The following is a 26,725-nucleotide window of genomic DNA, read 5'->3' on the forward strand; positions in this document are numbered from 1 at the left end:
AATTACTTATTGATCAGAGAAAAACATAGAAATGTAATCAAACATATCCGACACAAGAGCAGCACCATTGGTAAAAATTGTTTAAAAAACATGCTAACAGTTTAAAAAAACACGTTAATGACTGATGATAGGATTATGAATAACTCTGATTCAACATTACTTTATAAAAATATTTAAGTAGATGACTTGAACTTTTCTTAATTAATTAATGATTAGTTTTTTTTACTTATTTAGGTGATAGCACTTTGTATTGTTTTATTAATTGTCAAACTGAAAAATTTTTAAATTGAGATTTTTATAAGTTTCATTAACCCTCCTCATAATTAGTAATTTTCCCTTGAATAAAATGGGAAATACCTATTTTTTCTAAAAAAAAAATAAAGGCTTTTGTAATTTTAAAGGGTCTTATCAATTTTACTTAACACTCACTAAATTAATAAGTAAACTAAAAATAAAAATCCTCACACAAAATGTTTAAGAAAAGCTAGATAAAAATTTAAAGATCATAAAATAATCAGAAAATAATGAAGTAATCATTCAGGCATCTAAAAATAAAATAAAAACAGATTATATAAATACATATTTCATTTTTTTGAAATTTTAGAGAAAATTTCATTCATTATTCCCATACTTAAAAAGAAGGGGGAAAAGTTAACCCCTTAACTGCCGCGGGCGTATATATACGTCTCGGCCAGACGATGCGTTAACTGCCGCAGGCGTATATATACGCTTTTCCGAAGTACGATGCTTTGCATTGCTCTGCTATAAATAGAACTACACCCNAGATATTGCCTTCATTTTTTTGAAATTTTAGAGAAAATTTCATTTACTGAAATTACCCATACTGAAGAAGAAGGGGGAAAAGTTAAAAAATCTTTCTAATTGTTTTCTATAATTTTTTATAACCATAATTTTAAAAATAGGCTTTTAACTAGAATTTTTGTAATAAATAAAAGAAAAAATTAAATTATAATAAACTTAGGTAGGCCAATAAAGATTTAAGGTTTATTTTTATCTTTTGAAGTTTAATTAATCAAATCTGAAGACAAAAATAATACAAATTTGAAATTGCTAAAAATGGTTATTATCGTAAATTAAAAGTTTATTCAGAGCTAAGATGATATTGCGATTTAGGGGAGGAGTTAATAAAAACATGATTAAACACGCAATGAAAACATAAGAATCAAGCACACAACAAAAAAAATTCAATTAAGTATATGGAAGTGATTCTGTGAAGTTGAGCAGCAGAAAAGTATACTTAAAGATGTTTTTGATAACGAACATAATATAAATGTTTCCAAAAAATTAAAAACATGTATGATTAAAATGCCAACAAGCAAACATTTGAAACAGCTTTATATTTTTTTTTAGCATAAATGAAGCAAATTACATAAAATAAAACAGTACAGTAAAACAGTCCGTTTATATAATTTCCAAGGTAATATCTACCATGAGTATTTTTTAATGGTCAATAATAGAAGTCTAAGATATTTCTTTAAAATTGAATATTTAAAAATTCTTTTGACTAGAAAAATTGATCAATAGGAATTAAAGTTATGATCTATAAATGCAAAAAGTATAAATAACAGTACATTATAAGGCAGCGTTTCCCAATTTTTCTTGAATATGGAGCCCTAAATGATTCACCTTCGTTCGGCAAAAAGCCGATTTTTTCAATAACTTGGTCAAACATTATGAATACAAAAACCCAAAGAGATATTACTAATTAGTTTGAGGTTATTTAATGTAAAGAACAAATTTTTTTCAACATTTTATCAATACTTGTTCTAAAACTATGTTTTATGACTAACAGTTAAATTCACTGGTCTGGAGCAGGAAATAGTCCAGGTCTGAATCTGATTTTCATGTATGCATAAACAAAAATGAATAAAATAAGCTGAAGTTTTTGTTGAAATGAATTTTAACTGTTATTATCATTTTGAATGTTTATCAGTACTACCAGTTCTATCAGTATTATCAGTTTACCAGTAAATACATTACTTCATTTTGTAATTTTATTACTAAATATTACAAATGACGGTTAAAAATTTGTTTTACAATCGCCACTTTTCTTATTATCAAAAAGGCATTTTATTATTAAAAATATTTCAATAAATATGGATTTATTAGTATAAATTAAGTAGCTTCCGTGATTCGAATGAATGATGACAATACAATAATAAAGATATTGCCCTTTAGACCCACTGAAACACGAAAGCAGAGAAGGCAGCGTTAGAGATAGGCTGATTTGGTGGATTCTGATTTTCTTGCAATTAAGCAAAAGAATTGGAGATCAAAGATAAATCAGAACGTTATGAAAAAATCTTCAGAAGGAGGCAATGGCCCACATTGGGCTGTCTGGCCAACTATGATGATGATAGTTTTATTGTAAATATTGTTTAATAAACTGAAAATTACTTTAAGTTTGTTTTATAAAAGTTGTTTCTTCATTTTAGTAATGTTTACAATATTTTGAGAAATGTTAATCAACCAATTCAATCAATTTAAATAATATCAACCAAATTTTCAATCATTTAAAATTCTCAATTTTAGAAAAAAAGGCCACTGTAAAAAAAGGCTAATTGCAAAATTTCCTAATTTTGACTATAACCTATTAAAATTTAATACAAATTTATTACGATTGGGACTTAAGCAAGAACGCCAGTACATAGTTATGACACTTAGTAGGAGCATATTAATGAGTTTTTGCCCATTTTGAGATGGAAATTCCATATTAATTAGGGAAAATAAGGGTTTATCTGGAGCAGTTTATTCTGAATCAATTGGCAGTAATCATACTGTAAAAAAGAAGTTACTGCAACTGCAGTAAAATAATTTTCATAAAAGTAGAGAACATAAATCATATATTTCATGCTAAGCAATATTTTAAAAACTTATCTTAAAAACAGCAATTTAAAAAAAAAAATAATTAACCTGTCACAAGCTTTGAAAAGAAGAATTATGTCTATTCACAATACGCAATATGTTTAAACTTTATTCTACATATGTATGAAAATAATAATAAACTAAAAATAAATTTATTAAAAATTATAAATGAGTGAGATCATAAAAATTTAGCATGAATGAAAGTTAAGTTTTAAATACAAAAAAAATGAACATAAAGAGATTTTAATGAATGCATAGTTCTAAAAAGCCATATATAAACAAACTAAAGTTCAAATGTTTGAAGAACGTTAAACTGAACACAATATTTGACAATAAAAGTTTAGTTGACAATTCTGGTTTTCAGATAATAGTGTGTCTAGAATAGTTTTTGATGAAAAAATTAGTTACAAAAATATACCTTTTAGAAAATGAGTATCTAGTATAGTGAGAAAGTGGATTTTAAAACCAATTCTTTTTAAATAAGTACAGCAGAATAATATTGAAAATAAAATTTACAATGTAAAATTGAATAAAAATATTATGTACATTTTTCATAGTAAGAATAAATATGAAAAAGAAAGAGATATTTTTTAAGAACAAAAATAGATAATGTTTGGCTGAGAAAAAGCAGCATCAATTTCTAATTAAAAGTTTCATTAAAAAATTTAATTATCAATTCTAACTATTCCAACATTTTAGAAATAAAAACTAGACAAATAATTTTTATTTACATCATACTATAGTAAAGTTTGAAAGAGAATTAACAAACATAATACATTTCAAACAACATTTTGAAAAAGCAACAATGCTTTTCAAATAAAAATAATTTCACATTCTTAAATTTAAACAAAACAAAAATAAAATATTCTGAATAATAAAAATTTATACTGTGAACAATAATATTCAGATCTGGAAGCAGTTTAACTATTCAAATTTTTTAATAATATAACTAAATGATTCCGCTTTTCAATATTAAGATCACAGAATAGTTATCACCAGGTAAAAAAAAGGAGCAAAGCACAAGAAATGAGAATGTAAAAATGCACAGCAAAATGCAAAATAAATTAAGTACTACATAATTTTACATGACATTTTCAATCTATGATTCAAAAGATCTGTCTTCTGCATCTTGAGTTTTGCTTACAGATGATTTGAAATCTAGAAAAAAGAGGTTAAAAATGTTATCAATATTTGATTTTTAATAATTAGATCAAAACCACATAAAATAAAAAAAAGTCATTGGAAGTTGATTTTAAAAACCAATCAATTGTCGACAATACAGACATAGGAACAAAATATTAATTTTTTTAGATTTTTTAGGAAAATATAATTTAAAAGCAGTATTTATATACATAGCACACAAAGGACAAAAAGAAAAAAGAGAAAAACGAAGAAAATCAATAATTTTTATTTACTGTGCATAAGCTGTAATATATATTTGGCTAAATGTATTTAGATTTTAAGAAAAAGGGCAAGGCATTGGATACTTTTTGAGACAACTATTTTATTAAAATGATTTTTCAACTGTAAACTTTAAAGAACTACTGTTGCTTTTAGATCATGTTTCCAAAGCAAGTTTACATAAAACCTAAGTCACATGGTGATTAATCTTAGTCAGGGGTCTGTCTAGGTTCTTCTGAGAAGTACCTATTTTGTGAAAATTTAGTCATAATTTGTGAAAAATTAAAAATTATAATAAAAAATCAACATAAAAATATGGTAAAAATATGGATTCATCGTTTCTAAGGGATACAAAAATAAAATTTTAAGAAAAAGTATTTTGTGAAACTACTGTTTTTTCTAAAGTTGAATTTGTGAAGGTACCGCTAAATGGTAATAAATTCGGCCTGGACAGACCCCTGATAGTGTTCAAAATTTGGGTTAATTGTTTGACATTAAAAAAGTGCATTTTAAGTTGTGTTCTTTTTCTTTCTCTTTTGAGACTGTATTTTAAATTATAAGCATTTTCTGAAACAATTATTTTAAACTAAGTCCATTTTCTTAAGCAATGGTTTAAGAAAATATTTCTTTGAGCAATGACTGTTTTTTTTTTTTTTTTTTTTTTTTTATATACACATACACATATCAATACAAAATCATATCAATTCAATTTTTAAAAAAATGTATTTTGAGCTTGGTTTTCAGTTCACTCAAGATTTTCAATAAAAAAAATTTGAAAATTTCGGACAATTTTCAATTAACTCCTGAAGAATCATTTTCATTACAAAAAAGTGTTTTAAATTTATTCAACAATAAAAGTATAAAACTTAAAGTGAGAAAAAAATTTTAAAAAACAATTGAGAGAATTTTTTGAAAAGTTTGGACATGTGTGAGGGAGGCCAAGATCCTCCATGGGCTGTAGAGCTAATGAGTGAGTTATACTTTAAATGATTTTATGTAGCACTCTGAATTATATGTTCTTAAATTTCATTGGTAGGACCTGTACGAAGAGCAAGGAACAAATGAATGATAACATAATTTTTTATAAATGCACCAAATCAAGTTTCCTTACTTCTGATTTGCTCTTCCTCTGGAATTTCAAATGCATCCCTTGTTTTAATTGGTATTGCAGGAGGTGAGTCTTGATTAGAAGAAATATGTCCACTTTTCTGAAATTTTAATTTTGAGATTAGATGTACAGAATTATTTCTTCAATTACAAATTTATTTATTATATAAGTTACTTAAACTACAAATGAACAGTGTTTGATGAGTTCAAAATCACAAGAAAATAATCCTTAGAGGTTCATAGGAATAGCAATAAAACAAAAAGATGGTAACAAAAATGATTATTATCATTTGTTTAACAACTTAATGCTTATTTTTCATGCAATTTTTGAGAAATAAAATTGGTAATTTACCAATCAATCAAAATGAAGCATTTTAGCTAAATAAAATATTAAAGCCAGTAAGCAAAATGAAAAGAAATTTTCTTCTTCTTTTTATTTACTTCTTTATTTTTAACGACATCTATTTTTTGGATTATAATATTTGTAAACACTAATTATATAATTTTGGCACAGGTACTGATATGGAGATCCTCCTCTTAATTTTTTTCTTTTTTCAAAGAGTTTAGTTGAAATATTTGGTACTTATCTATTACAAACAGCTACAAAAAATCACTGAACTGTTATTGACACTAGTGATACCAATTTAATTGAAGTAATTGGTACTCTAAATATAGTTCTTTTTTGCACCTCCACCCCAAATGAACAAGTACCACCGTTTTTGGTAGATTTTGTTACATTTTAGTAAAAATGTAGATAATATAAACTGATCTTATTTGTGCAGTAACCAGAAATGACAACTTTCCAAACTAGCTATCAGTAATCAGAAGTACAATAATATAGAAATATGAACAGTTAGTACTTATTTAATTCAAATTTTCACAATTTTAAAGTGTATGTACTACATATTTCTATATAGATATACAATATTAATATTGTATGCAAGAATTAACTATTAAATAAAAAAATTAATTAATAGGTAAAGGTGCTAAATTATAACTAAAAATTTTTTAAAAAAAACATTCATTAAAAAAACAATAAAATTAAATTGATTACTTGGAATCAATGTTCCAATTTGTGGTTAAATTAGAACCAGTTTTTATTACCTTTTCATCATCATGAATTTTATCCACTAACGTTCTTTTGCTTTTCAATGAAGATAGAAGATTATGTTTCAGGACAGGGTGGCCACTCAAATCAGATTTCAAATTTCCCTGATTTTTCCAGATAAAAATCTTAAAATTTCCAGGTTTTTCTTTCTTTTTTCTTATAAAGTGTAGGATGTGTACAAGAAAAGTGTCTATATTATAAAATATTTTATTCAAAATGTTATTTTTTTAACATATCATCTTGAAAAAAATAATTTATTTTGACAATTTGGCAAGATTTTTTATTTATTTTTTAATGTTTTGGTACAAAATTTTGAATCAAAAATCATATATTGACCAACAAAAGAGTAAAATTAAATATTAATATATAGTTGGTTCTTAAAAAAACCATTTTTTAAAAATATGTTATAAAAGGTTAAAATGAAATAGAAAAAATTAGCATTAATGCAACAATTGTAACGATTTATCGACAAACATTGCTGTCAGCGATGGTAAAAAAATGTGTGATTGGTTGGCTTGCTGAGAAAAAATAATTCACAGATTTCCTTGAATGGGAGTAGAAAAAATTTCAGAAAAAGAGTGCAATATAAAATCTATTATCAAATTATAACCAACTAATTTTTGGAGAATTTTATAAAGTTAAAAATACAAAAACATTTTGTCAAAATAGAAAAAAAAATTACCACCAAAGCATCGGAACAAACTTGAGCCATAAATGGATTCAGCCCAAAGACAGTATTTAAAAATAGAAGCTAATATCCTAAATCTTTTTCCACCTACACCAGAATCTTTCCTAAATTGCACAGTCCCATAGCGGTCAAAGGTTTCTGCATTCGTTTAGCAACAGTAGGAGAATTTTATGTGGCATTCTAGTTTAACAGCTGTAATGGAGCAAATTTTGATGCAAGCAAAGTATTGCTAAGTTGATGATATTTCAACTGTTTGGCGATACATTTCCGTTAAAAAAAAGTGGGTATAATGGATGAAATAATTTAAATTAAGAAAATTAGCAAATAATTTAAATTAGTGAAATTAAAAAAATCATCAAAGAAAAATTTCCAGCTTTTCTTTAAAAATCCCTGATTTTTCCAGGTTTTTATCCAAATTTCCCTGATATTTCCAGGTTTTTTCCAGTATAAAAAAATTCCCTGATAATTCCAGGTTTTCAAGGTTTTCCAGGTGGGTGGCCACCCTGCAGGACAGCTTGTTTCATGAGAGAAAAATGAGATGCTTTTGCTTTTCTTTATTGTTTTTAGGAGTTAATTGTTTAAGGAGTAGAAAAAAATTATTGCAGATTAGTTGCAAACAACAAAATTTTTAAAACTCTTGTTAGATAGTGAGAAAAAATATTTCAAACAGATTATAAAGGGAATTCCCAAAAATTTTAATTTTTAAGAATCCTAACTTTTTTTACTGTGAGACCTTAATCTTAACTACAAAATTGCTATAACAGATAAATCGTAATAGTAACATCCACCCTTGAGTAGCATGCACAGATATATTTTTACAAATAAATAATAAACAAACCTGAAGTTGTTCTTTTTTGAAAACTTTCAAAGGTGAAGGTGTTGCTGTGTAAGAGAATAAATATTTGAAACAAAACATAACAATAGTATTTAAAAAGTTAACGGAAATACAAAAAATACAATTCATAAATTAATAGATATCAGTTTTATAGAACACTTAGAATATTTGAACAATTGAAAAGATAGAGAGTTTTTATTAAATATTATATTTTTCAAATAAAGAAGTAAATGAAAGTGAGGTAAAAATATTCTTACAACATAAGTCAGTTAAATGTTTATATTACCAAAAGAATACATGTAAATTATTATTAGTTACTATAAATCGCATTAGTTAAAGGTATAAACTAATTAATGCTCACAAAAATTAAATGGTACTTTTTTTATTGCTTAAAACTTTAGTAATATGATAATTATAGAGACACTCTTGAGATTTTTTAAGTTAGAATGATAATTGGCAGATCAGGTTAAGTAGTTCTTCACAGTTTGCCTAACGAGTTTTTTTTATCTATATTTACTTTAAATTTGCATGGAAAACAATAGAAAGCTTTTTGATGGATTTTGAATTTATTTTACTGGTGAATTTTGTTTTGAATTTACCTCTTGTACATATAAAATAAAACGGTATTTAACTAACTCAGAAAAAAAATTATTGATGTATTTTTTTCTTAATAGAAAGTTTCTAAATGAAAATGCAATTACTTAATCTTTAATATTCAATCAAATAACAAAATTTAGTAAAAAAAAAACTTAGTGCATTGGGGGTGAGTGTTGATTGATCTGAAACTAAATTTGAAATATGACCAGTTTATTCCCCCTGCACCATCTATGTCATTTAAAGAAAAAACACTAATCAAGAAAACTATAGAACAAGTTTGTAAAATAGATCAACAGCTAAAGTGTAAAATGCACATTAGATAACTGATGATTTAAAATTTTTCTCCTTTTATTATTTAAATTTGAGAGGTACTTTGAACTTTTCCTCTTAAAAGGTAAACAAGATAAGAATATAGTAAATGCACACCCCCGTGGCAGAATCGCAGCGACACGGCGACATTGCAGAGAGATTTTTCTTTTGAAAAATAAAAAACAATTTTACTTTCTTTCCTATAGAAATTTACAAGTAGTATTTGAATAATGCATTTAGATAACCACATTTTCATGCGCTCAATTTACGCCGATAGTATCGTAAATCGATTTCATGTTTCGATTGTATTTTCGCCAGTTATTGATATTCATAAGATTTTTAAATATCCTGATATATTTCAAACAATATCAAAAATTCGAATGGTGCATTTGAGTATTTATTTTTTAAAGCAATAATTTCATCGAATTTTTGGCAGTTATTGCTATCGATTTCACTATAGTTTTTAAATCTGATATTTTTTATTACATTAACCTAATCTGGAAACGAAACACAGTTCGATTAGCGTGATTTCGTCGTTGATCTTTTATTCGGCAATTACTACTATAGTTTTCATGATTTTTTTATTGTGATGATTATTTACAAAAAGCGAAGATGGAAATAATTAATGCGTTTTCTTCCCCAACAAAATGCAAGAATATCATCCATAATATTAGAATATAAAATTATTACATGTTTAATTAAAATAATTATATACAGCTTTTTCTATTTTTTTTTTTTTTTTTTTTTTTTTTTTTTTTTTTTTTTTTTNTTTTTGTAAATGCAGCGGTTTTGTTATTTGAATTAGTAACACATATGTTTGTTATTATTAAAAGTATCTTGTAAAAAGATATTAGTGCTAGACAGTTTTGTCGCAGATAGCTCGAAAAAATTCTGCCACAGGGATGCATGTGAAACAATAATAATTAATACTAACTTTCTTTAGATTTCACCTTAGCATACTGTATTTCCGTTGTGTTCCGCCTCCTAGCCCTTGGGGGAGCAACGGGCAATTCTTTCATAGAATCCTTCTCTACCATTAAATTTGTTCTCTCCTCAGTTTTCTTCTGAACAACCCTTTCATTTGACTTAACAGGTTTATCAAAAAAGATCCGTTCATAACTACTGTCACTATCACTACTACTCACAGAAGCTAACTCCTTATTCCGTTTTAAGAATTTATTCGTCACCAGGATCTTTTGCTCCGACAGTTTTTGATCCCGATTCAAAGAAAATGCCTTTCTCTCCTTGAGAGCAAGAAACACACTAGCATCACTCTGTGAATGGGACAATCCTCGACTAGGTCGATTACTGTTTTGTTCTTTTGGCGGGATTTCTTTTTTAGTCGCGAGTTTCAAGTAGCTGTCTGTGTTGGCAATGTTTTCCCGCACAGCAGGCAATGTACGAGTATCTTCATGATACTTCTGGGAGGAGAAATTGGTATAATATGGTGTTTTTGACATATTTTTATTAACAGCTGCTGCCGAAGAGCTTTTTAATAACAAAGGTGGAGGCAGTGGAGCTTTTTCTTGCTTTCTCGATGGAATTCTCTTTGAAGACACTGACTGGTCAGTGGATTCCACTTTGAAATTATCTTTGGTTTTATAAACAAGATTAACATCAGGCGGCAAGGGAGCCCGTTCATGTTTCCTTGAAGGTGTAAGATGCCTGTCCGATTCCTTATTCATCAATTTAGGAACACTTGGTTGATGAGTTAATGGATCTTGCTTTTTGGCAGGTGTTTTGAGAATTTTGCCATAATTAGAAAACTGATCACCATAAGAAGTATCTATAGCTAAAGCTGCTGGCTTCACATCAGATGGCTCGGGATAGCTTCTGCTCATATTTGAATCAGCAAGTCGTTGTTTTGAGTTTTGCAATTTGTCATCGTCCAATGACATTTCAGTCGTAGTATGGAGTAATTTATTTTCAGAGAAAGGAAAGTTCTGAACGTTTACATAGTCAGGGAGAGTTTTCTTTGTAGGCTTTCTGTTTGCTTCTTTCCTGGTACCAGGGTTAGATGGTGAGTTTTCAGAACCAATTTGAAGTCGCGAGAGGGTTTGGTACTTCTCTAGGAACACATTTTCATAGCCCTTACTTTGAGGTGCCCACAAATTAGTATAAGAAGCTGATTTACGTATTTTGCTCTTCCTAGGGGCTGGTTGAGGATATACTTGGGTACCTGTTGAGCTCAAACATTTTTCATTCATTTCCTTATCCAATTCATTTTTGTTTGGAGAAACTATTAAAGAACCATTTTTGACAACTATATCAAAACGTTCAGATGTAGTATCCTCCTTCGGAGGTGGATTGCGAGGAGGTGGTGGGAAATGGAAAACTATTTCTTCTTCTTTAGGGGAGCTGTTGGTACGAGAAGATTTAGACAGGATAGTTACTGAATGAGTAATTAAATTTGTCTGAGCAGAACCGCTTTTAAAAGATGAACTTTTTTCTGAATTAGTGTTACAGCTACTTTCAGTTTTTTTAGCGGAGTGTTTATTTTTGAGATCCACATCTTCCGCTTCAGACAGAGTTTGCGTGGTCAATCTATCTAATAGTGTATTGAGTTCAACAGCAGCTTCTTTGACAAGCTTTTTGGTGGGCGATGCAGAACCTTCTTTAAAATTATCCACAACTGCTACCGTCTCATTGGGTTCGAGCCAGTCAATGTTAGAGCAGGAACTACTTTTTGATAGATTCACACTACCTTTAAAACTTCTTCTCAAAGGGGGGCTGTAACATATTCCAGTCTTACACTGCAGTTGGCTTTCATTAAATGGTTTGATTTGATTTTTAATGAGGGCAACGTCTTCAGGCCATATGATTTCATAACCAGGAAATTTTGAGTTGCCTTTAGGACTCATTGGCTGAGGAGCTGCCAACTGTTTGACAGCATTGGCGAGTTCTTCTTCCATACAATACGATTCCCTCGATGTTAAATCAATTATAGCACTACGTGGATTGATTTGCAATGCTTTTTCAATTATTTCAATGTTTTTCTTAGCCGTTTCATTAACATTGCTGTAAAGATCATTAGGAGAAGGTGGAGGATCTTTTTTCCTGTCAAAGGTCAGAGGCACTTGAGATTTGGCACCTATTTCTTCATCAACAAGATCGTTCAGCTGATTCATTGATTTATTTTTCCTAGAAAGCATTTTTCTGGGAATAGCGGGAGGTACGTCTTTTTCATCTTTCTCGGTCACAATATCCACTTCTGTTGATGACTTGGAAATATTAACAGTTGAAGATGGTAGAGTGGAGTCTTGAGAAGAATCGGATTGTTTAGTGGTTGATTCATCCGTGGTTGAAGGTGGTATATTGATATCTTCAGGAATATCAGAACCACGATAGTCACCAACACTTACTGTTTCATTTATTGCAGAATTAGTGGAATTATGGATTTCTGTGGAGCTCAAGGGTATAATTTCTTCAGGAACAGGACAGATTGGAGCGATTTCAGAAGCAGCTGAAATACTAGCCAACTTATCCTGCGGATCATCAATGACAGCATAAAATGTTGGACTTTTGGGAGCATCTGGAATATTGAGTGGGTTTTTAGATATCTTTTTCCAAGGTCTCAATGAAGAAATACCAGGAAAAATTCTATTAGAGATGTCTTTTGAGTTATTTATAGGATTTTCTGATTTAATATCTGATACAGTAGGCTGAGTCTCTGTAGGTATAGGTTTGGTATACATGTTGTCTGTTTCACTATACCACATAGTTGTATCTTTTCCATCTCCTTTACTTAAAGTGCTTAAAAATGGTAATAGTTTAGGTGGTCTGTTTATTGAAAATGAGAAGGGACTCGATTTAAGCTTGTCCGGTTTTTTATTTGTTGGACTGGAAGGTTCTTCGATAGGAGGAGCAACAATTTTTTCAGTCGGTTTGACTACAGCTATAACCCGAGGTAAAGATGACTTATCATACCACATAGATTTGCTTTTTGTTGATGATGTGGCTTCATTACTATTACAGGATGTACTATTGCTCGTAGATTGGTTATTTTCAAATTCATTACAATTTTCAGTTTGTGAAGCAGTAGAATTATTCCGAAATTTCTTGTTTAAATTAAAAGATACTGTTCGAGACAGCGTGGCAATCTTTTCTCCTAAGTTATTTACAGAATTTGTGACCGTCCTCTTTTGCGATTTATTACTAGGCCGCACACCAACCTCCCTTTCGGTTCTAACGGATGAAGAACGAAATTTACGAGTAACCATCATTAAAATAGATTCCCTTTCATTTGCAGAATTTCTATCCATACAATTCAAAGATGGTGGAGCTGAGCCTGCACGAGAAACATGATGAGTGTTATTCCTAAACAATGAACGTTTACCCCCGTCACTCTGTCTACAGGTAGAAATTCCTGTTTTTTCAAACAATGCTTTCAACTTGGAGACACTGGGTCTTCTCATCACAGTCGCTCTACCAACCATTTTCACTCCCTTTATGTTTTCACTTTGAATAGAAATTTTGTCATCGATGGAATCACAGTCTTGAAAAGTACTTCTTCCTATTGTTGAAGGATAACTTTCCCTTTTGTTAGCCACAGACAAATCTTTACTCCGAGCAGACAATTCCGCTATATGACTAACAGTATTAGACGAACTAGTCATAGTATAGTATTTTGTGTTCAAACTGGTTTTGCCATTAAGATTATCCTGATTTACCTCGTTTTGCAATGGGAAAGATTTAGAATCAGATTCAGGACTACTTTCGTCAGTTTCGTAAGCGACCCTGTCGACAAACGGATCGAAACGATTCACCAACTTTGTAATACTGTCACAACTAGGTATGTTTAAGTAAGCTCTACCACATTGAGGACGAATGCTAACTTCATCATCATCGATGAATGGAATAGCGTCATCATTACTTTGTTGAGACAAGTAGGAATTTCTAGAAAAGCTGATTTCACTATTTTTACTACAATCAGCGAGCGAGTCGGAAATACTTATTTTTGAAGCAGATTTATCACTACTAAGAGTTTCAGGGGTGATTATATTAGATGAAGTACTAATTTGGTGACTATTTTCCTCAGGAGTAGATTCCAGTAACGATCCTAAAAATAAACGTTAAAAAAATATTAAAATAAAAAGTAAAGTATATAATAATATAGGATACATAAGGTATAAACAAACACTGAATGAAAAAGAAAGGATTCGTAAAAAAGCACAAAAAAAATTCTTAGAATTAAAAAGTAAATGTAATTCTAAAAATTTATAAACTTGCATAATTGAACCTTGATAGACCGTTCATCATAGAATTAATAATTTTAATTATAGATAATTAATTATTAGATAAAGAAAAATTACAAGTGTGGGTTAACAAAAAATATCATTCTGCATGCGTATTAAGTGTAAAAGTATACATAGCAGTAATAATAGAAACCCTCTTCTTTTTAAATCTCTTTTCCTGCCCTGTAATTTTGTACGTAAGAAATTATATAAAATTATTCAATATACTTTTTTATTTCATTAAAAGGAAATTATATTCTACAAATGAAAAAAAAAATGTAGTATTGAAAAAACTGTATGTATTGTTTAATAAATCTTTTCATTTGAAATTCTAGTTATGAAAGCAAAAAATTGGCACATCACGAAATTTTTAAACATTTTCAGATAGTTTTGTGTTCCAGCAATCATATGTGAGTATAATACACAATTATTGGTTATTCTTTAATGTTTTTGATAATAAAAATATGTAAATAAACAATATATTAATTTATTTTATTAAAAAATATATTACTGCTAGAAGATATTTTACTCTTAAATTATATTTTTATGTGATGCAATGTAAGACCTTATTACAAGTAGTGTAATACGTAGCAAAAGTGGAAAATACTCGCAAAACAATGTTTTACAAAAAGAAATTCAAAAATTAAACAACTGCAGATAATAATATGATATTTTGCTATTAGATTCAGAAACAATGCTGCTGATCATGTTAACTACTTCTTTATTAACAGATCATTAGACAATGTAAAAAGAGCCACGTCTATATAAAAATAAACTCAAATTAAAAGTTAGGTAATTTGTAGCAGAAAAGATAATACTCAATTACTTTTTTATGCCCTTTAAGACCTCAATTCAGTTTCAACCCCCATTTTTTCTTTTTTTTCCTTCTAAATGCAGATGATTTACTACAAAATTGGTGAAGAAATTAGTTATACAGAAGATTTTGAATGCTTTCAATTTTTATTCCTTATTTAAAGAATTAATAGTACATTTATTGTAATATAGTGTTCATAAGTGGAATTTAGTGTTTTAACACCATCACTTAAAATAAATCTGAAAAAGAAGAAAAGTATGATTTCTTTTAATGCTATAAGATGCTAAACATCTCATACTTTGCATTAATTAATGACCTAAAACACTGATCAAGCTGAAGCGTAGTAAAAATTCAAGACTTCATTGTCTAAGCAAGGTTGTAGAGCCTATCTTTACGCATGAGTGTGTAGACATAAGTAGTTCCAAGAGGGTGCAAAATAACAATGCTCATTTTTCAAAATGCAGAAGTTCAATGTTTTTTGAATGCCCATTTTCAGTATAAGATATAAAATGGAGCATAGATGTAGAAAGCTTCTGCATATGTAGAGGAGTTCGTAACTATGATGGTTATATATAAATTGGTCAGTAGAATAATATCAACAATTATCAATTGTTAGTCCAAAAAGTATTTAACTTAATACAAATCATTAAAAACTTATAAGTTCTAAAATTTGACATTACATTCAGAGTAAATGCATTTTACCATATATTAGAAACAAATCCAAAATATACGACAGACATCTTTTTGAAACTACCAATTTCCAGTATTTATCAATCAAAAATTCATCCAACATTTTAAAAAAAAAAAAATACTGAAAATATTTCATTTTGAAATGCAAAACAGTATTTCCTGATGTTGCTAATGATGAAGAAGAAAATAAGGACTGGTTACATTTTGAGAAAAATACATTAAACATCATATGTGATGTTTACGCTTGATATGTGATGATGAAAATTTTGAAATTTGTGGTGTTGTAGGTTCAAGAAATGGTTGCAGAAGATGGTGAAGTACAAAATGATATTGATGGCAAAATGGGATCACAACCTGTGTCTGCACAATGTTTGGATGAATTGTAAATTAATTAATTTTGAATTTTATTATTTCTTTATGACATTTTTGAGTAATTTGATATATTATGCTGTAGTAGCGGTGGTCATTCTAAATTAATTAACGATAGTTCAGGTATCATCATTGACTTTTGGTCTTTACAGATACATCTTAATTTGGATGAAATATAATGATAATTATCTCAGAGAAATGAATTAAATCATTTTAAGAAAAATTGATTTATTGAGTATTGAAAATGACCATAATTAAAAATAAAGAAAACACCCTTAAAGGGATCAAGAAAAATGATTCTCTTCACATTGAGAATAAAGAATGATATTTTTTAACGGTTGAAACTGGGCTGTACAAAACGGTACCCCCAGTCGCCAAAAATTGGAAATTGAAAGTGTATGAATTGTTCCCAATGGACAGTTAGGAGCATGGGAAGAGATCCAAGGTTGGCCAATTATCGAAAGATAACATTGCCAAAAATAAAGCCATAATCAGTATTAGATTTAAAATACTTTGGTGATCTCAAATCGCCAACAAGACTGTGATAATGAACATAGCCATGTAACTGAAACATATTTGCTGTAAGAAATAATCAATAAAGGGTTATAAATAGATTTTTACTTTCGATTTAGTGAATTAACAAGTCTAAATTAGTACTGAAATAAAAAGTTGGTCGTCACAATGATTGATAAGAAAAGAATAAAATATTTTATATTCGCTTTTTATAAATTAAATAATTGATTTAATTTAATTACAATTCGATTAAGAATGATTAAAAAAATAAGTTTAAGAAATTAAAGAAATTTTAAAAGCTAGGTAATATGTAATGCTTATTGTGGCATTACTTATGTTGACCCACATTTGTGGTTTTCCGTATCTAATGTTCGTAATGACTGGGTCCATGAAAAATTATTGATTGAGGTTCTACTGTACCTGCACTGATTTAAAAAAAAAAAAAGAGTTATCAAATATATTTTTCATTCTTTGTTTCTGTATTATTTTACTATCAGTATTATTAAGGTTGATAGTGATGATCTAAAATACTTCAAACAATTTCATTTCTTTAAAATGGCTATATTTTTCACCCTCATGACTCAAAACTTTTTTAGTTTCCGTTTTTAAAAATTAAAACAAGTCTGACGGTTAAGACCCCTTTCTCTTTAAAAAATAATGTTACTAATTTTATTTAAAATAATCTTTTATAAGTTGAAAAGGCTTTATTTTTCGAATCACAAACTTTGTAACACACAAAGAGAAATATTTTAAAATTAAAATTTTAACCTTCAAGTCAATAAGAAATTTTACCGGAATTAATGTTAATGTAAATATCAATGTTTTAAATTATCAAGATCAAATGAAAAAGAGTCTACTCTAATAAAAAATTTCAAATAACAAAAACAATGCATGGATAAATATATTAAATCAATAACTTTGTTTACAGCTTATTACCATTTGTAGCATTTTTATTGCACACATTCTTTTCAGAAGAAGATTTCTCATGAATTTTATCAACAGACTGAGTGGATTCTGGAGATTTTTCTTTCAGAGCAATTCTTTTATTCTAAAAATTATATAAGCTGTTAGTAAAAGATATTCATTTTACAAAGAAATAAAAAAATTCAAAACAGCTATGGCATGCAAAAAATACCCATTAATAAAAAAAAGTATTAACTACAGAGAAAAAGTATTAACTACAGAGAATGAAATGAGGAAAACAGCTTACTAAAAAAATAAGAGAATTACTAATACAGTTTTTTTATTAGTATAATATATATAGTTATTTTTAAGCATGAAAAACATTATTAAAATTATTTTAATCTTTCTCTAGATAAGAAACAAATGCTAAAAAATAAAAATAATAAAATCTACCTTGGTTAACTCCTTCCAAATCAATGGCTCTCCATCTTCATCTATATTCACGTACGGATGGCAGTCAATAACATTCAATTGCTGCTCAAAAAGTGTAGCAACAACTTTATGGGCAAGGATGTACTGTTCCTGTAATAACACAATACTATGAAACGCATGTGGGATTAAATTAACATGATTTAAATCACTTGATTTTTTTTATTTAAATCAAAAAGATTTCTTACCTACAGAAAGATTAAAAAAAAGGTAAATTATAGGTAAAAGGTATTTTACCTATAATATGTTGTTTAAAAATAAAAAATCATTTCATCGATATTAAAAATTTTAAATAAAGTAACGCTAGAGAGATGTATATAAATATTTTGGAGTTCAAAACATACTAATACATAAATAAAGACTAAGCGAATAAAAGTAACTTTAAATTATAAAACATTATACAGTCGAACTCGTTTATAACGAGCACAAAGGGACCGTAACATTATACTCGTTAAATTCGAGTGCTTGTAATAAATGGGTCCTTAAGGCAGGCGTGCAACCAGAAGAGGGGGGGGGGCTTGGGAAGTCAAATGATTGAGTTTACTTAAAATTTAATTAATGCTTACTTACTTTAATTAATTTAATTAAATACTTTCCTTAATTTAATGACAACTGACCCCCCCCCAACCAGCAAAAGATTTCTAGTTGCTCTACATTCTTAAAGGATAGAAACAATAAACGGAAAGAAAAATAAAGGAAAAGATTCTTATCAAAACATTTATTTTTTTCATTAATCTACATATTTAAAATAGTAGTTTGTTAGCTTACTTTGAACTCGTTCCCTGCATTTCTTATCATTTTGAAAAAAGATCGAAAAGCCTACAAAGATGAGAAAAAAGATTGCAAGACAGAAAAATATTGCTCGCTAAAACCGGGTTTTGCTCGTTAAAAGCGACTTCTGTTCCATAGACTTAACATTGATCCAACCAAATATTTTCGTTTCCCTCGGTAAATCTGAGTTCTCGTTAAATCTGAGCTCGTTATAAACAAGTTCAACTGTAATTTAAATTATAATCTTTCATTAGCTGTATGTAAAATAATTAACTATTTAATAAACACATTTAATTATACCCATCTTGTTTTAGGTTTCCTTAAATACAAGTACTTTTAAAATATGTAGTTTCTGTATGTGAATAAGGAAGAAAGACTAGTGGTGTGAAAAGTAATTTAGAATAGTTAACTTCCTTCTTCATGGTGTGCTGATCTATATTAATTTGTATTAAATTCAAAAATTGAGTTTTGTCTTTACCATGAAGATCTTGATCTTGAATAGAAATATCTATATTTTATTTATTCAATGACAGCTTGTAATAATTCAGTAATAATTTTAGTTAGAAATATTTAGTTCAAATAATGTTTTATATCATATTAGTAATATATTTTATCAGAGCTTTTATTAGTGAATGTAATATATTTATTGCAAAGAAGTCTTTTTTACCTTAATTCTGGCTAAATTAGTCACTATAGTAGCCTTTTCTCCAAAATAATAGTTTTAATTGATGTTTCAGTTGACAATAACAGTCCTGCTCATGAAACAATATCCCTCCTTCTTATAAATAACAGTGCATTTTTACTTATAAATAATACAACACTTTTATGTTTCAGATAAAAACTTTTAAACTAATGAAAAATATATTTCTTAAACATTTAAGAGTGTTATTTTCCAACATTTTTTTAAAGTTTCATAATGCTATAACTAAAATCTATAGTTAAGACTAGGTTTTTCTTTTTCTTCTTTCAATTTGAAAGAAAATTGCAGTTAAAACTTTTTATTAACCTCCTCAGCTAAATTATACAAAAATTTATTTTTATTGAAATATAGATAAAAATTGGTTTGTTGTGGGAAAAAGAAATTAGGTCTCTCCCCAATCTAAGTCTAGAGTGAAATTTATTTACAGCTCTTATGACTACAGTATTAAATTTAATTTTCAATCAAAATTCACATGGAAATAAGTCAATGACAAAAATTTGTTTAACACTAAAATATCAACTAAAATTTCTTGCTATCAATTCTAAGGACAATATTACAAAACTAAAAAGAGAATATCTTTTAGTAACTCAAATTTAATGTAATACGACTTGCATCACATACATGTGTGATTTTCTCTACAATATTTTGATTGTAAGAACAACATCAATGATTCAATAGTTTATGGTTATTAACCATAATTAAAGAGGAAGTAATTACATTTTACTGCAACAGAGATCATAAAAACACAAAGAACAGAGAATTTAAACTTTAGTTCCACCAATATCATCTTATTTGTCATTCTAAGCATGTTTATTAGATGGGGGCATTTTGTATTTGTATGCCTTTTTTTTTTATTTTTTAACACAGCACATTTCCATGTTTGAAAAAGACACCTTTAACACTAATCTTTCGATTTTCTTTAGAATTTGAAAATTATTAAATTACAGTCAAAGCAATGGAGTGACAATTTAAAAACACATAAAAGCTAGATATGAATCAAATTTGCATAAACCTAACTTATATTAACATATATAAAAGTAACAACTTCTTAAATTCTATAACAAATATCAAAAGATAGATAGGATATAACAATAATCATACATCAAAACAAGTAAATATAAAAATGAAGTACCTTCCTGAAGCAATTCCATATGCAGGCTTCAAAGGAAAATAAATAAAATTTAATTTGATACAAATAACAAACTTTGTGATCTAATTTAACAAATAAACTATGATAGTATAATTAATATCACACTTTTTTTTAACTCAATTTATTTTTATACTCATTCTACATAAGTTTAATTATCTATTAAGTTACTTCTCCACATAGCATAACTGGTTTTCTATGTTATCAGATAGGGAAATAGTGTATTGGAGAAAAACATTCTCCCAATTTTGCCCATTTGCTCAACTGCCAATGAGTTAAAAGTTATTTGCAATTTTAAATTAATGTTTTTGTTAACTTTAAATTATTTAATGATTTCAATATATATTATTTATAATTCATCAAAAGATAATAATTGGAATGTTTTGATGGAATTATAATATTTCATAATTTTAATGGAAACTAAGTTTTTAAAGTAATGACATAAATTTCAAAGCTAAAAAATTACAAAGCTATAAATTTCAAGTTATCTTTAGAGCAACTACAACAAGATATATTCTATCAAACAATCAAAAATATAAATTAAGAATATCAAGTTAGGTTGTAACAAAAATAAAGGAATTAACTGTAATTTCAAATACTTAGCAGAAGCATTTTATTTCCCCCTCACCTTAGTTTGTATCATGGCAATCCTTTGTCTCCTCAATTCAACAGCAATTTGAAATAACGAGAAATCTTCTGAGAGTTTCTGAAAAAATAATTACCAAAAACTTATAAAGATGAAGAAATTTTTTCTCCATAAAATGAAAAAATTTTTAAGTAAACAGGGTTCCGTCCAAGGTAAATGTACTAACAGCTGTCTTTTACGAAAAGGTAGCACGTGTTTGGTCAGATAGTGCAGTGTGGTAAGCCTAAAAGGTAACTTACGCCATATCAAAGGGAGCTTTTTTTTGGCTGAGTTTTTTTTTTTAAATGAAATGATGAGGTCCTTCTATAAACTGTACAGGAAGTTGAGATTCAAACATTATTCTAAACATTCGAACATTATCTTAAACATTGTAAATTTATTCTTTCAGACCTTTATTTTTTTATGAAACATTTTTATCTCTGTGAAACTTTTTTCCATATGACCTAGTGGAAAATGTTCAAATAATGAAAATAACTTTTAGTGCTCGTACTGTAAATGCATGTTTTTAATAAATTCAAATTGAAATTTAACTGTGGACAATGATTTTAATGGATTTTTAAACTTGGATAAAATTTTAAGGTCAAAATTTTACAATAGCAAAATTATTTTTGAATACATGAGGAAAAGTATGTAGAAATTTACCAGTCATAAATTTTTATTTGTAGTGACAATTTTTTTAAATATTTTTTACTCTTGTGTTGATTTTTTTTTACATAATTTTTAATTTTCACAAATTATATCTAAATTTTCACAAAATAGCTACCTCTCAAAATAACTAGACCCCTGGTAAATATTAAGTACTCATTTACATAAACTTTGAATAACACTTAAAAGTTTAGAACAATAAGTAAAATTTGACTTGATAAAAATCACAAATAGGTTAAATAAGAGACATGTACATTTTGTGAAGCTGCAAAAATTTACAAATATCCACATAATCACAAGAGTACTTGCAAAATTTTCATTTTTCAGCAAAATATCATCATTTACCAGAAAATTTATATTTAGAATTCTTATCCCAAGCAATTTCACCCTTTTAACTTTTTAGAATCCTTTCATCAAGTTATCCCTAACTTTCTCCTTTGCTAATAGTTTGAACATGACAATCAACTTCTTTTATGCTGCAAACTAAGAACATGTTAAAGAATGTTCTGGAATTCAGAGAAATTTCTAGAACTTACAGGACAAGAGAGGCAATTCCTTTTTGACCTGCCTAATTCAGTAGACATAAAAGAAAAGCGGATAAATAAAAAAATAAAATAAAAAAAGAGCCATATCCAGTTACGTTTTAATTCTTATGAAACAGAAACAAAGTTTAAAGAAATTTCAGCTTTTGGACTAATTTCACAGTACTTTAATAATTGTTGTGATGTTGAATTAGGACGAAAGGTAATTAAAGTAAGAAAGAAAATCAAAAATGTTTTATATTTTCTTTTTAAATTTCTGTTTCGTTTCATAGGTGACCTCCAATCTCTTTAAATAATTTTTACAAATTTTCACATCCTTGTCGCATAATATCAAAAATATTTCCGCATAATTTATAAGGCCCTAGGTACAATATAAAGTATATTTAATACTAAAACTATTCCTGGTAAAATAAGTTCTTTAAAAACATACCACTATGCACCATTTCAAACTATTTTTACAGAACTAATTGAAACGAATATATTGTGTTTTTTGAAGAAGCAACTTGTTATCTATGTATTACTCAAGAAAAAAGTTAATACTAACACCATGCCTCAGACAAGCCCATACGAAATCTACAGCACAAATAGTTCCAGTTCTCCCGCAGCCAGCACTGCAAAAAGAAAAAAAAAATTAAAAATTACACTAGCAAAGTTATAGATATATATTTTATAATATCAAAAATAGCAATTTAGACAATCATCATCATCATCAATGGCTCAACAGCCCAGGGTGGGCCTTGGCCTTCTCCAGAAGTTTTTTCCAGACTAACTTTTTTCCTGCTAGTATTTCCCAGTTTTTAGTTTTTAAGACCAAAAAGGTCTTTTTCTCGGCCATCTATCCATCTCAAATTCAATCTGCCTCTTTTTCCTGTGCCAACTGGTCTGGCATTGAAAACTTTTTTTGTGGTACGGTCTTTGTCCATTCTGATAACGCTGCCTGCCCATTTTATTCTTTGTTGTTTAATGAAGTTGAGATGAAAAAAATTTAGACAATAGGGTACATAAAAAATAAATATATATGAAATACATATAAAGAAAACATAAATTACTTTACAGTAGTTTGACAGATTTGATATAAGTTAACTAATGGTTGTTAGCTGAATTACTAACATTTTTTAGTAATGAACAATTTTGGGGAAAAACATTTCCTCTGTTTTTTCAACCATTCAAAACTAATAAATTTTTTTAAAAAAAGGTTATCAAAAATAGATTTTATAATGCTGGAAGTTAATTATTAGTTCATAGTTAAGTCTTTCGGGATAATCAAATACTTGATATTTGTGTAATTCAATAGCAGGATAATATATATATGTATATATTTTTTACTCTCTCTTAGAATAAGGATAGAAAACAAATTTGAAAGAATACTTGAAAAAACTAAACAGAATATCAGAAATTATCAAACAATTTGTTCAGTAAACTTTTTCTTTAACAACTCATGTTTTTAGTGCTTCATTCATAAAATTTTGGAACTGATAAAAATTTCTAAAAGAACAAAAATGTCTCAAAATTACTTTATTCTTTAATACATATGATTGTCATGAAAAATTGAAAATGAAATATGGAGGGTCCAACCCACCATAACAATAAAGTATCCATAGGTCAAGTAATGCAAATAGTTAATAACAATAACAAGTTTTTTATTTAAACGAAAAATAATAAAAACGAAATACAATAAAAACGAAATACAATAAGCACAAGAGCTTGTGAAAAATTCATACGAAGTGAGTGGGGATGGAGCTGCCGCTACTGGCGAAACTCAAACTCGCCAATGGCACCAACAAAATAAAACATTAAAACTGCTTTAAATTAAGAATAATATTATAAATGCCTGCAAAAAAATAAAATTTAAGAAAAACTTTTACCTGCAATGGACAACAATCGGCATTGTTTCTGATGCTTGGCACTGACGCATCAAGCGTACTAATTCTAGAATGGGATGAACGGTATCAGGAATTCCATGATCAGGCCAAGATGTATAGTGAAACTGGTAAACATCCCTCATTTCTGAATCACATTTGACTAATAGAGTTCGTATTAAAAAATCTTGACAGATCTGAGAAGTGTTGATCTAAAGAAAAATAATAAATGATTTTACTAATATAATAAGTCACGAGTAGAATACAATCAGAGTTGTAGAGATTATGAAAGCATTAAATAAAAACCATGACTTCTAAAAGTAACAAATTTAAAGAAACTTTCTATACAAGCATATATCTCAAATGCTCATTAATAGTCAAGCAAAGAAAAATAAATAAAAATAATAAATATAAAATAATGGATAAAAATAATAAATAAAAAACAGAAAATAAATAAAAAAAATAGATAAAATAATAATAGATAATAAATAAATAAATAATAAAATAAAAATTATAAAAAAATACAAGGAAAATAAATTATTATGCTAATTTAGGTAATTTATGCTTTTTATTATTAATATGATATAACCTTACATTAATATAATTTAGATCAAAGACATGATATACCTTTTAGTAAAATTTGGTAGTTTATACAGTCACTCACTTAAATATTATAATCATTAAATAAATACACAGCAAAGCACAATTTTAAGTAGGTGCTTACCATTGGACTATTTGCAATGGACTAAACAAAATATATTTTTTTGAAAGATAATAATAAATTGATATAGCTATAGCAGACAACTATATTCTGTTGCAAGTTCATAAAATATAAATTATAGCAAAGGTAGAATTAGTTGTAGAATTAGAAAGGGAGAAAAAATAGCATTTAACTTAAATGTTAATAACTTTTAACTTCAATTTTAATTTTAGCAAGTTCGAGTTAAATATACTAAGTGTTACATTTATTTAATACAAGTTAAACTGAATATCTTAATCTATGTCTGAACCTCTCTTTAGGGTATATTTGCATTATTCATTCTGATACTTGTAAGTTTGAGATTGGTTACAAAATTATTTACAGGAAATTTTCTATCTGAGTTTGATTTATTTGACAAACATAATTATATATTGTAATAAAATTAAATAAAAAATCTTACCAATTCAACAGAAATGTTTCCAAAATGTTTCACTTCACCCTTAGATGGCCAATATTTCTCACACTTATTCTAAAACAAAATTACAATTCAATAAAAATTGATAAAGGAGAAAAATTACATTTATGTAAAACATTGCTATTAGGAAAAATCTTTCAGACTAAAATTACATGCTTAAATCCTTGCTACTGCTACTTATGATATTCTTTATAGATAAATAAAATGAAGATATTAGAGAAAATACATATTTAGATTAAACAATAATGAATTTTAGAAATTTCAAAAGTTAAGAAAACTCAGCAAAATATAACTTATGAAACAAAAAGTGTTCAAATTATTTAAGAATGATGAAAAATTTCATACGAGGTTCGATGAAATACCACAATATTGGATAAAAAATAAAATTGGTAATTAAAGCATAAAAGACTGAGGTAGCAAAATTAAACTTAACATCTTTAACTATAAAATAGTTATAAATATTTTAAGATTGTCAATTTAAAACTTTCATGATATTAATACCAAACCATATGCTCTTTCTAAATATGGAGCATTAGATATTAATTTCAAATCTTATAACATCCAGCAGTTCCCATATGGGAACTGCGAAACCCTAGGATAGCGTGGAAATATTGAGAAAGTTTTGAGAGTTTTTGAAGCCTTTATATTTAAAACCAATCAATAATCCATTATTTATTTGATATTTCGATTCCTTTCTAAAATTATCTAAAGTAAAATGCCACTGAAAAAGAAACAGCAAACTTTTAAAAATAGAATTTAATTGAACTACATTCTGAAAATGCATTTATAAAAAATTGTATTAGTATTTTTCAATCTTGCTATTCAACTCAAATAAAATAACTAAATTTGTTTATGTAGAAATGCTTTTGCCCTGATCACCATTATCAACACTTATAACAGTTCGTTTCAGCTTTCATTCACACGAAAACTATAATTCGGCTGTTTTTAGCATACAACAAACACATTCATAGCTACACTAGATTCAAATCCAAAACTGAAAATTTAACCGCCAAGTATAAAACCAAATTTAAAATTATTAATAAAATAACAACGAGAAAATTTCATTCCCCTTATTAAATATTCACATTAGTCTTTTTACTGATTAATATGTTCACTATATAGTCTTTTTTATACTTTATTTATAAAGTTGGGGTTTGGAAGGGTGATTATTTAGGGTTCCACAGAAAAAAGCATATTGGGAACAGCTGGTCTACATATACGGAGTGCGTAGCCAAATCTTTCAACAAAAAATAAGCAAAATACTTTTTAAGCACTCAAAAAATATTTTTAAGCACCA

At 27.6% G+C, this 26,725-nt stretch overlaps 1 protein-coding gene across 3 annotated transcripts in view; it reads right to left on the reverse strand.

Annotated features, from left to right (window-relative positions):
* Positions 1-799: 799 nt before the first annotated feature.
* The window catches only part of LOC107449872 (uncharacterized), a 60,841-nt gene continuing 34,915 nt past the window's right edge, over positions 800-26,725 (reverse strand). The window contains exons 5-14 of one of the 3 annotated variants that reach the window (XM_043040241.2): positions 25,414-25,482; positions 24,260-24,465; positions 22,939-23,005; positions 21,190-21,267; positions 17,908-18,036; positions 17,488-17,599; positions 9,866-13,990; positions 8,029-8,072; positions 5,399-5,495; positions 800-4,044 (exon numbers count right to left, since the gene is read on the reverse strand). In XM_043040241.2, coding sequence (XP_042896175.1) covers positions 3,986-4,044; positions 5,399-5,495; positions 8,029-8,072; positions 9,866-13,990; positions 17,488-17,599; positions 17,908-18,036; positions 21,190-21,267; positions 22,939-23,005; positions 24,260-24,465; positions 25,414-25,482 — 4,986 coding nt within the window. In that variant the 3' untranslated portion in view covers positions 800-3,985. Of the gene's footprint in view, positions 4,045-5,398; positions 5,496-8,028; positions 8,073-9,860; positions 13,991-17,487; positions 17,600-17,907; positions 18,037-21,189; positions 21,268-22,938; positions 23,006-24,259; positions 24,466-25,413; positions 25,483-26,725 lie in introns of those variants that run through there. The other 2 variants (XR_006224846.2, XM_071185400.1) reach the window with 2 other exon arrangements.

This window comes from Parasteatoda tepidariorum, chromosome 9 (genome assembly GCF_043381705.1).
Source record: "Parasteatoda tepidariorum isolate YZ-2023 chromosome 9, CAS_Ptep_4.0, whole genome shotgun sequence".
Taxonomy (NCBI): Eukaryota; Metazoa; Arthropoda; class Arachnida; order Araneae; family Theridiidae; genus Parasteatoda; species Parasteatoda tepidariorum.